General features: G+C 36.6%; 1 protein-coding gene across 7 annotated transcripts in view; it reads left to right on the forward strand.

Moving 5' to 3' along the window:
* PACSIN2 (protein kinase C and casein kinase substrate in neurons 2) overlaps positions 1-12,495 on the forward strand; it is a 64,135-nt gene that overhangs the window by 27,441 nt on the left and 24,199 nt on the right. For all 7 annotated transcript variants that reach the window (XR_003927090.2, XM_030040239.2, XM_030040241.2 and 4 more), the window contains exon 2: positions 7,110-7,220. Coding sequence is in view for 6 of the 7 variants with exons in the window: in XM_030040239.2 (XP_029896099.1) it covers positions 7,161-7,220 (60 nt within the window). In the remaining variant the exon portion in view is untranslated. The remainder of the gene's footprint in view (positions 1-7,109; positions 7,221-12,495) is intronic.

Genomic DNA, 12,495 nt, shown 5'->3' on the forward strand with positions numbered 1-12,495 from the left:
ATGCATAATAGGAAATACGCTTACACAGTTTGTGATAGTGTGCATTTCCTAGATTCCTTCCTTTAGTGCTCAGGATATAGGGTTCACCAAATGGGTTGCTGTCAACTTCTTTCAAAAAATCATTTGGTGTGTGGCTCTGCTAACTTTAACAGACATGCTGAATTCCCCAGGAAGTAGTGATTCAGCTTCCTTTTATGGACTTCTCTCTGGTGTTTGTTGCAGTAATTGTTTTCTTGGCAGAGACTAAGGGGTTTTCTTAAATCTCTGTGAAAGAGGGTGCTGTTCTCCCTATTTTATAGATTGAAGAGTAAGAATTAGGCCAAAGTCATTGATTTGAGGGTCTACCTTTGAAAGTCTAAGGCCTGACTTCTATTAATAGAGCATGCACTCATATCTACTGATTGCAATTAGAAGAGTTCACAGCACTGAGTAGTAGTGACTAATCGTGGTTTGATGCATTTGTTCCTTGCATCCAGGAGCTAGAATTTCTGGCTGTCACTTGAATGTGTAAACCAAAGCAACCTTTTTTCCTATAGTTACTTGTCCTGTTAATTTATGGACTTTTCAGTGTCAGTAGCTGTGATTCTAAACAGGTTTTGGTATGTGATTTCACAAAATTGCTAAAGAAGTTATGTCACTTTTTTTCTCTCCATGTAAACAGTAAACAAATTGCAACCCTGAAGAAACTGGGAACTCTTATAGAGCAAGTTCTTTAGACAGAATAGAAAAGGAAGCAATGTCTAAATTGCTTTATTTAATCAGGAAATATGAGACACAGCATATTCGTGGTAGCTACACTTGGTAGCGAACCACAATAGTTTGCACTTAAAGCATAGGATATGTTTGTTTCTGTACAATGAAGTCCCATTTCCTTCCTATTCTGTGTGGAACAAAACCTGAGACTTCAGTGAGTAATAAGGAAAAAATACTATAGCTGAAAGTTTTTATGAGCAGCTAATCCAAGTTGAATGGTGTCCTTATACATAAGTCTTTCATTCCCTAGTCATGAAACTTGGAATCCTGCTGAGTCAGATCCATAGTGACAAGTCCTGTCATTCTAAAAATAAGTTTAAAAGGTAATGCGACCAGGTGCTTTTCTCTTCTAGAGGCTAGTGGACTGTCTTCGTCTAAGCTTGCATCTGTAGAGTCCTTGGAGACAACAGAAGGTTAATATTAATAGCTGAAGAGATTGTTTGGTTTTCTAAATATGGATTAATTTATTTTCTTCTGTCTCTCATCTTGGGGACAGCTAAGCACTGAAATAGGTTGCACAGAGAAGTTGTGCAGCCTCCATCCCTGGAGGTTTTGAAGATCTGACTGTATAAAGCCCTGAGCAACCTGGGCTGACCCTGCTTGATTCTGTCATTCTGTGATTCTGAGATTTTTCTCTGTTGGGGACCAGTTTGTCACCTAGAGCCATAGTACTAGCAATTGCCTTGCTTTGAAGCAGCCTATCATACATGAGAGAATAATTGAAGAGATAAGTATTATGTCATGTTGGCACTGAGAACTTCTGTCAGTTCTTTCTGTTCTAGAAACTGAAGTTCTGGAAGTAAGGCACGAGAAGTCACATCTGTTTGTCATTTGGATTGTACATGTTGGGAAATGTTGATCAGGTCTGCAGGACAAGGCTGTGTGGTATTGCCTTCAGGTTTCAAGTATTTGAAATAGTGTTTTGTCTGCAGACATTCTTTGTGTTGGAATATCAGACTCAGAATCTATTCTTTCTCATCATAGGATTCAGTAGGCAGCACTGAGACCTTAAATAGATTTTTTTTTTCTTTTTAATACTATATTTTTGAATTATAGTGAAGTATCTAATCAAAATAAACATCTTCCAAGGGAGTTCAGAACGTTAAAACCTACCTTTCAACAAACAACCCTACCTGTTTCACAGTAAGAGTTCGTAAAACAAATTAATCTGTTATTGGTGGCTGGGGGGGCTAAACTGAAGGGTTTCTTTAAATGTTTCTTCCCCTCTTCCTGTTGGAAAACACCTTAAGAGAAGCTTTGGGATTCACTGGATTATTTTAGCATCTTAAAAGTCTGCATTTGTTGCACAGAGTTTTTGCAAGTTGTGTGTTGTGCTAATCTCTGCCACCTGACACATGAAGAAAAAGGGAGTAAAAAAAAAAAAAAAACCGAAGTATTTCAACATGAATGAAGCAAGGATTTTTGTAAATTGCTTTCAAGATAACAGCATCAAGACCAACTTCTTGAGAGCAGAGGCAGCATATTCTATTCAGATGTTCTTGTGTGCAGTATCTGAAGGTCTGCTTGCTCATTATTAGTTAATATTTTCTAAAATCCTCATGTGCTAAGCCTTCAGGATATTTATAGCAATTCTTTTCACATTGTAGGGCACTAGCAGTAGAGAAGAAATTCAAGGTCTTTAGCATATAGTATTGCTAGAATGTTCCATAAGAGGAAGCTTTAAAAAAAGTCTCACTTATTGGCCAGTTTCCTTGTGTCTAAGATCAGTGTATACTAATTTACAGGAACTGCTTAAAAATCACTGTCAGGAAACTTGAGCCTTGCTTGTTTGCACAATTTCTGTAGCTATTATAGTATGTGCTATTCAGTATATAGTTACTTTTTTCAGTTGGAATTCATGGTTTATTTTTAGCCTGTATAAGTTCTCTTACCTAATGTGTGCTGGGACTTTTTATGACAAAAGGCAACAAGGGCTCTGAACTGGTGTGGCTTTCTCTGTGCTGCTTCACGTTTGGTGGTTTACGTGCCTGTGGTGACATGGGTAAAAACTTGTTTAAAGACCTTTGGACTTGATGATTAATAAAATATTGAGATTTTGTTTTTTAATGGAAATGCCAAAGTTCTTTGGCACAGGGGAAGAAAATATCCTTAGAAGTATGAAAGTTATGAGATTTCGTTTGTGTTGGCCAAGAGCATGCTGAGGAAGAGGCACAGAGCATGATCCAGAGGTGGTGATCTATTCAGTGAAGATCTTTAATCTGCCTTCTGAGGTAGACGAGGCTTATACCTTTGCCTTCTCTAACTTTCTGCTTCCATAATTTTTGAATCGATTGGTCAGTTTCAGACAGATGTTAAAGATGAGCAGAGATAGAGATACACAGTTCTTATCAGTTTCATGAAAATTGGCAGCTGGATGGGAGAAATCTAAACCTGATGTACCCACTCAAGAAAATCTTAGTGTGAGCTCAGTAATAATCTGTCCTGTTTGGCGAGCTGGTTTACCCATCAGTGTGAAGGTGGGTGGAAACTACTAGAGCACTGTGCTACTGCTTGCTCAGGGAGTAGCAGAGGGACAAGAAAAAGGCAGTGTAGGTACTCCTGAAGAGTTTGGCCTGGAGTTGTGGAATGAGAAGATAAAGGCCAGAGCGGATGAAGCCAAGCTGTTGCGGGAATATAGGAACTGGGTGTGTGCACCGTGCTTTCCTATGGAGTTACTGGTTCTGTTGCAATCTAGCCGACCAAAGAAGCCCCAACTTTGTGAGATGTAGGTGATCATTTGTGGAGAATCTGTGCAGAACTCATCTCTTTTGTTGTCTTGATCTAAATTTCCCAGATTTTATACTGACAGCCTTAGTTGTTCATAGGTTTACTTTTTACAGTGAAATGGAAGACCCTGCAAATCGAAGTGCAATGAACTTTCATTGTGAAACCTCTGCAAATTCACTTGAAGGATGGGAGAACCAAGCCCTAACAAAAAATGTGCTAAAAGACTGGCTGCTGTAATAATTCTGTTTCATGAGGGTAGCATGACTCATACTGCTTAATGTTCCTATCTCAGTATTCACTTTATTTTTAAGTAGCGCTGTACAAATAGTGTTTTTCTGTGCCAGTTGTTGCTATGACTTCATAATATTTCCCTAAATACGCTTGCTCATACTTTCTCACAGCATAGAATTTGGCATATAAAAACCTTAAATCCATCAGAATTTCCGGAGTGCTGATCATTTTCATGCTTTTATGGAGAAAAAAAAAAAAAGGATAGCTCTGTGTATTATGTAGTTTCAGTTGAGGAGGAATAAAAGTTAAAAAGAAAAAAAAGTCTCCACAACCTGTTCCCTCATTTAAGAAAATGTTCCTCTGCTTCAGCTTTTCCAATTTTTCCATGTAGCTTTTCAGATTAAATTTCCAGCACTGGCATAGTTTAGGCTAGTTTGTTAAAGGTAAGCGGACACTGTATTATTACTTCAGAACGCTATCACTGTCTGTTCTTTTTGTAACTGGAGGGGACAAAATACTTCTGGTGTGGGTTGGGGGGGGGTGGGATGATGGATGACTTGTTGAAATTTTCTCTTAGGTTTATATTTTTGCGTAAGGGTTTCTTTTTCCAAGATGCTGAACTCTACAGTTGTCTGCCTGATCTCTTCCAAATGGCAGTAAACACTTTGGTTGAAAGATCTTTGTGTGCTATAGAAAAACAACTATAAACCTTCCTGAGAACCTTTGGAATCTTGTTCCTTCCCTTGTTTTGCATGGCATGCCTGGATCACACGCTTGCTTCAATCGCTTACTTGGTTTCAGAATAATGCAAGTGTTAGTGTTGCTTTAATGGGAAAAAGGCAAGAGGACGCAAACAGCTAAGAGAATCTAGCTAGCAATGTTTATCAATCTAACAAGTTGTCGTTAAACTCTAGGTCTCCTTTTGATCAGATAAAATAATACCAGAAATTATGGTTAAAGATACCACTGCATAACCTTATATTTTTGTGAAAACTTTAAAACAAACTTCTTAGAAAAAGCTGTTTAATGTCAAACTATTCTTTTGAGTATGTCCAACTAGTTGCAAGTTATTGCACTTTTGTTTCCTCCTCGTGCTGCTTATGGCTATCTAAGAAAGGCTATCAGAAAATATAAATGCTGACAAATGTGATCTTTGCTTATCTTGATGTATTGTAAGAATTGCAAGGGCCAAAATTTATCTGGAAAGAACACGTTAAATGTACAGGTGTGCTGCTAAGAAACTGACAATTGAACAGCATTTTAATGCACTTTTCCCTCTTGATTCAGTAAAAGCACAGGTGGAAAAGCAGGTTTTTTGGTAATTACTAATAACATAATCAAGTTGATTGTTACACTAACATGTAAAAATACTTTGTCTCAATGTATCATCTTCCTTTCTAATTGTTGCCATTTTGCAGAACCCTTCCTGTATTTTGGCTCTCTTTTCAAAATAAAAATCTAACAACTGATGTTTCTGTTGTAGGTTTCAGTTCTGTATTCAGTGTTATGGTTATTTAAGCTTTCTGTGAATTGGATTATGGAGATGAGTTGGATGAAAAACTGTTCAGGAGAAGCAGCTTGCATTCCCAGCCACAGCAGTTTTGTTCTGTTTGTGCTGTAACTGTCCAAACAACTGTTTTGTTTCAGTAGCTCATTTTTGTTACAAACAAGTGCTGTATGCCTACCCTTATGGCATGGTTATTTTCAGAATATCCAAGAAATGCAAAGTTAGTGTTGAATTTTCCTTGGCCTTGGAGGCTTTCAATTCTGTTTCTCTCAGCAGCATGTCATAACCACTAGGTTGCAAGGTAGGCCAGGTTTGTAGGCATTTTCTGCTCTTCCTTTTGAAGTGGCCCTGTTGCATTAAGGGAAGCAAGATTCATAGGGCAAAAGAGAGAGGGAGCTTTACCTTGTAGTCTGCTAATAAAGGTATTCATCCCAGAAGGGGTGGTAAAATCTGTTTACCCATATGTAGCCCTGGCCGTAGTTGTAGGGAAACTTGATAGGAGAAATCTGAACAGAACTTGATGAACTATCTATAGAGATCAGGCAGGGATTTGCATGTGTGTGTTGTGTGAGGGAGCTGTTTCCTTCCTCTCCTACCTCTTGTTCTCCACCCCGCAAAGCGCATTTGTGGATGTGAATTTTTGCCTGAATTTTTGCCTCAGTACTGTTTTTGATACTTACATTAAATGTTAGCTTACTGTAACCCTAATTTTTTTATATACAGAGTGCTTTATAAAGAGCCATCTCCTTCGATGAGGATAGATCATGTTTTTCTTCCATGCAGCTGTGTCTATATAAGTGAGAATGCCTGAACTGTTAAAGTAATGACTTGATTTTAATAAAGTTGATTTTTTTTTTCTGTTTGTTTGTTTTGCTAAAAGAAAAAAATGAAATAGTATGGTAACATGTCACAAATAAAATACAGTAAAACTAGGTGCAGGAGTTTCAACTTCTAGGGAAAGTAATTGTCAGCTTCAAGGAGACCTTCTGTTATGGAGCCTATAGCCTTTTACTTGGTACATGTGGAACAGTAGATATGTGCATCATACCATCATTTAGAATCTATTATCTGCTTTAAAATGCACAAGAGTGGTGGCAAGAAAGTAACAAAAGTAGGTAGCTCAGGTAGTTACTAGCCCAGTAAGAGATCTAGTCACAGCTGGCTGAGCGAGATAACTGGGGCTGTCTGAATATCATAAACTGTACAAAGACTTTGGGGAAGGAGGCTGGTCTTGTCTCCTGCGTTTGACTTACATAGCTGCAATGCCCTTCACGTTGTTTTTGCTTTACGTTGCTTCTGAGGAAGATCTGTTTTGCATTCGTGGATGCCTTTAGCTTTCAAGTAGATGATTTGAATCTAAAATTCTTACAGAAATAAAACTTTTTCCTTCTGAAAAGACTTATTTATTTTCCTTTAAATCAGCAAGTGGTTTTGGCCTTAAATATTTCCAGTGGGTTTCATTATATAATATAGATTTCCAGTGAAAAGAAGTAGGAAGCAATGCAGGTTATTGTATCAGTAGCAAAGGTCAGTTGATTGTCTTGTGGAATGCTTTGAAGCAGAATACTTACTGAGTAAGCATCACGCTGCTCCATCTTTTCTTTTGGTTGTAATAGGAAATTTTATGATAAAATAAATTCAAGAGTTTGGTGAAAGTGATATAGGCAGATTTTCTGGATGACCTATGTCATAAAAGCCAAGAACTTTGTGTGGTAGAATAGTGTTCTGTTGTGAAACCCACTTATTTACATGCACTGCATTGTTACCTCTTGTTTTTATTTGGCATCTCTAGATATCAAAGAATTGAAGGATGCTACCTAACTTCATTTCTCTTTTGATAACTGTTTTTCATTAATAATGCTCATAAATAATTTTTTGTATCTCTTTACAGATTCTGAAGGTGTTTAGGCTCTGAATACTTACAAGCTCTTCATACCTAGAAATGTCTGGCTCATACGATGATTCCGTTGGAGTAGAAGTTTCTAGTGATAGCTTCTGGGAGGTAATCCAAATGTTTTATCACAATATTTTAATTTTATTTCTTACTCTTACTATAGAAAATCTGATTTTTGTACATTATAAACTGTGGAGAGAGCTGCAATACAAGATGCCTTTGGTTATTGTGATCTGCAGAAATAGCCTTCAGTGTAGAAATGACCTTTCAGATTTTGGCCTAATTCTGTCAAGGGTTTTTAACTGGCAAAAAAATTGAGGATCATCCATTTGGGGTAGGATATGAAATTCAGAATTAAACCTTTGTCAGTTTTTATTGCTGAAGAGTGGTGTGACTGGATAGCTTTTAAAATTACCAAGGGGGTCGACTGATCAATGTTAAATCTAAAGTAACTGGTTAAAGGCTACTGTAAGTGTACATAAATTACAGATGTAAGATAGTGTGTGAAAGTACTGTATGCCTCCTGTTTTTGTCTAGATACAAGTATAAACTTTTTTTGAGAGAAGTTATCTTATGTTTATCTCAATGTAAGAGCATACATGCAGAAAGATAATACAAAGCATATTGTAGTATCAATAATTTGTGCTGCCCAAATCTGAAGAAGGCTTTCGGATGTTATGATAATTTTATTAAGATTTAAAGAGAGCAAACTTCACAAAGCAGAAAGCATTTTACAAAAAAAAAAAAGAAAAGCTTCTTGCAAGAAAAAGGAAAGGTTTGACAGTGTCAATACCGACATAATTGGAGGTAAGTATGCTGTCCAGATGAACGTATTCAGTGGGGCAAATTTCTACTATGTGCCTTGGAGCTCTTTTGAGTTTGAACTATAGCAAAGATGAAAATAGCTAGGGGGAAAATGTCTGAATATTTCTGTTACCAGAGACTATGTAAGACAGCTTGGTTTTGGTGACCTAACACTGTGCTTCCTTTTAAATGAAAGCTTTTCTAGACCACTAACCTGTGGTGGTGGTGGGTGACATACTGCATTTTGATGCAGATCTCCCATTATTTTTCGATACATTATCTAAAAGACCTAATGCCAGTGAGGTTCTTGTTTAGTAGACAGCTATCGTTTTTTGAGAAGACATATTTACTATTATGTTAAATATGTCTATCCTATTTATAAAGAGGTGGTTTTAAAATTACTGGCTTCTAAGTCTTAACCCCTTTTGTTGTATGGGTACTCTGTGGTATGACTGCAGAGAGGATGTGGGACCTCTACTCTTGGAGTTGTCTAACACTCAACTGGACATGGTCCTGAGCAATCTGATCTATCAGACATGCTTTGAGCAGGGGATTGGACTAGATGATCTCCAGAGGTTCCTTCCAACCTCAATTATTCTGTGTTTTTTATTTTGTGCTGAGGCAACTTTCCGGGCAGGCTTCCTTGGTAGAAGTCTTTCAAAACAAAATAAGGAGGCAGTCAGGAAAAAAGAATCCTGGATCAAATGGGATTTTTTTGGATGTGTGTTGGGCATCCTATACTTGGCAGGAAAACACGACTTCTGGCTGGTTATTCTGTACCAAGCTGTTGTCTTCCATCAAGTAATCATGTCTGGAAGCATAAAAGATGAATGAATGAGAATGGGAATTCTGTAAACTAGTATGATTGTTTGGACAAATGTGAACTCAAGCATTTAATATTAAAGGATGATAAATGATCAGAAATAGCAGTTAGCCTAAGCTAGGACCTTTATGAAGCATAGCTTAAATGTATTTGATGCTTATTATGGGTGGGTTAAAGATGTTTGTGCCATTGGTGACTTATTTTATATCATTTTGTAAACAGTACTTCTTAATCTGTTTCTTTGGACTTTTCTATGTATTCCTTCCAAAAGATCAGAACTGCAGTCTGTTTCATAAGCAATGTCAGTAGGGTAATGTGTAATGCATGAGTATATCTTTATTTATCCTTGGATAAAAAAGTTTGACTTCAGTATTGCAATCAGTTTCTTTCCTTATAGGTTTAATTATTTTCTCTGTTCTTTCTCTTTTTTTGATGTATAACCGCAAAGGTTGTTAAATTAAAATGGTCAAAAGGAAAAATTACAGATTGAATAATTATTTTATTTTTTTCTGAAACTTTGAGTACATCAGGCTGGAAAAGTAATATGTTCTGAGAGTTGACAAATGCTGACTAGAACAGGTATGCAAGTTGTTCAAAGGGGAACACTAGCATTGCTTAGATCATATTAACTAATAATATGCTAAAATCAGTTAAAAGTAATCTCCAAAATTGAAGATGCAATTATATTCTCAGGGAATGGGTTCAGTTCATTAAAAATTCTAGAGACCGTCTTCACACTCATTCTTCAGGGAGTGAAACAAAGGTTTGGCTGCAGTAAAAAAATCAATCCCGATGATAAGTCAATGGCTTTGTTACTGAAGTGACGTTAAGGATGTTAAAAGTATTAACAGTATTTCTGAAAGCAGAATTGGACTTTCCATGGAATTGATGACCACAGTAAAAAAAAAAAAAAAAAAAAAAAAAAAAAAAAAAATCCTGTATTTCCTTGTACTAAGCTTTTGACAGTTTAGCAATATAAAAGGAAATATTTCGCTGAATTTTGGAGTTTTGAGTATTGAATTATATAGGAAACACTACTTGTTTTGCTGTTCATCTGCTTTGTGGTGTTTGATTCTTAGGACAGACAACTTTGGGAGTTTTGTGGCTACCCATGCCAATTCTTTAAAAAACGTTAATAGAGATGGTTGTGTTCTTACTATGGATTTAAAGGCTTTGTCATTATTTTAGCAAAGTGACTAAAGGCTTGAATTTTCAATATGTTGAAATTAAGTGGTATTTCAGTGAAACAGGGGAGGCTGTGAAAGTCTTATCGTTGGTTAGTGCTTAAAATATCAACTCTGACATTTGTGTGGTGGTTAAAAAAAGAAAAGCAAAAACCAACAAAGAATAGGTTAGCGAGTTCAAAAGATATAGCACGTTATCATAAAGTGCTGTATGTATAGCTGAAAGACTGTAGTAGGTATGCCTAAATGTTTATGTAACTGCATGGAGAGTTGAAAAATGTGTGGTATGACATCCCTGGCATTCTGTGGAGATGGAGCTTTTATGAATACACTAAGATACTTTGAACTAAACATGAAAAAGAGTACTCTGATATAAATGATAAATTATTCTATAGTAATGCAGAACTATTAACAGGAAGGATTGACATGGTAGTGAATTTTGACATTCATGCATGCTATGCTTGGTAAATTTACAAAGTCTGTGTAGTTTGAGAGAATTAACATGTTTACAAAGCTGTCTTAAGAAAAACATGTATATAAACTTTTCTCTCAGTGGAAACTGCTGTTTCTTTGCACTCTTACACTTATCGTAGGATGACTCCTTATTACTGGGTATTAAACTGTTCAGAAGACCAGTAGTCTCGGCAATACCCTATTATAGTGAGAAATGTGAATAATGTGGAACTTAGGTGTTCATTGACAGCCTTTATAGTTGCATGTAGCATCGTGTGGCAGGGAATGTGGGGTTTTGTCCCACACTGAACAAAATGCTTGGACTAAAGCACACAACATAAGGGAAAGTGGTAAAGTACCTAAAGCTGTGCTGTCCGCTGCAGTGTAGCCTTTATATAGGATATTTTGAAGTGATTACTTTTGTCCAGGAGTAGTTTTCTTGTGACCTCTGCACTCTACTGCTGTGCATTTATGTGAGGAAACTGCATTTTGACATGCATGCCTGATACTAGCCTGGAATGTATTTTGGTTTGTATATACTTCTGATTACTTGAGTGAATAATTAAGGTATCCAGCAGTTTGCTTAGGTCAAGTAATGCCTTGGCAGAATGTACCATTTGACTTTAAACCTTACCTTTCTGCAGAGAAGCCTGACAAAACAGTAAGACTGGAATTACCCTTCAGATCAAGAGTTAAGAGGGGGGAGGTTTGCCAGGCTTCTGTGTTGGTAGAACACAAACCTAAAGTAAAGGAAGTCCTGTGCAAGTCTTAATAAATTTAACTTAAGAATAACTCTTCAGTGTTAAGTGACATGCAGAAACTAACAGCAAGCTTGTCAAACTTAATTACCAAACTCTTGTTTAAGTACTTCTGGCTTGGAGCCATCTTTCCAAACTAAATTTGGCTGAATTTTAGTCTAAAACTTGTCCTTTTTCCATATTTTCTGAATCAGTTATTTTGTTTCTGCAGATTGCAACTTTGAATTCTACTCTTAATCTTTCTCAAAATGGATAACTAAACTGCTTTGATTAATGTGTTTTGTCTGACTTAATTAGAAAAGATGCGGCGTCTCTGGAATGCCAGCCTCAGTACTTCATGTCTCAGGTAACAAGAAGTAAAGAACTCTTAATCGATTTGGAAGTTGTATCATCACTGCAGATTTTGTCATTTGCACTCTTTCATTAGAGGTTTTTAAGATATTTGACACAATAGGGTTTTTTCTTTGTTTTTAAAGACAGCCTGCAGTTTGTTAAACACTACCTTGCTATGTTTTACTGCCACAGCTGAAAGCAGTGAAAAGTACTTAAATTTGGCCATGGCACAGAAGACACAGTCTGGCAGGATGAGCTTTTGAGTTTGTTGCCTCACACTCCAAAATAACTCAAATTTATTTACCTTTGGAGTGTGCTGCAAAGCCCATCTTTTTCTTGAAAGACATTTAGGAAAGAGTGAGGTGGCTGGGTGTGGGACCTATCTGAAGAACTTACTGTGAAACCTGTTTTTTGCTCACTGCATATCTTTGAAACTAAACCACTTTTATTTCTTGAATGTTGATGTTCTGTTGAGCTGACAATAAGAACTACACTTAATAAAATGTTGATAAACCAACTTGAAAGTTTTTGCCATTGCTGTTGACAGAAATTTCATACAATGTTGTCTTTAGGGAATAAAACACTTAGTTCTTAATCAGTTTTCTGGCTCTAGAAGTGTTTGCTTTCTTTTGGAGTTGTCACTGCCTTTGCTAGGGTTCCTTATTAAAAAGGTAATTACTAGCAGTCTAATCACATTTAAAAATGTGAATCTGTAGTATATGGTTGCATGGTACTAAACTTACTGCTCTAACTTTGGTTACATATGCTGAGACTGTCCATGGAGCAATTCAATGCAGGTTGCTTCATCTATGAAGCTTTTTTTTATTAGGTTGCTATTTCAACACTGTTCATGGAAACTTCCAGTTCTGGCATTAAGAGTCAAGCTCAATGCTTGAAATCCAATATGAATAGTAATTTGTTTCCTTTAAAGACTAGTATTTTTTTATTACTACATAGATGTTGTTATCAGGTTCAGATTTGTGGTTGGGAAATTGTTGTCTTATTGAAAGGGAACTGGAGAAGTTGCT

This window comes from Aquila chrysaetos, chromosome 17, assembly GCF_900496995.4.
Source record: "Aquila chrysaetos chrysaetos chromosome 17, bAquChr1.4, whole genome shotgun sequence".
NCBI lineage: Eukaryota > Metazoa > Chordata > Aves > Accipitriformes > Accipitridae > Aquila > Aquila chrysaetos.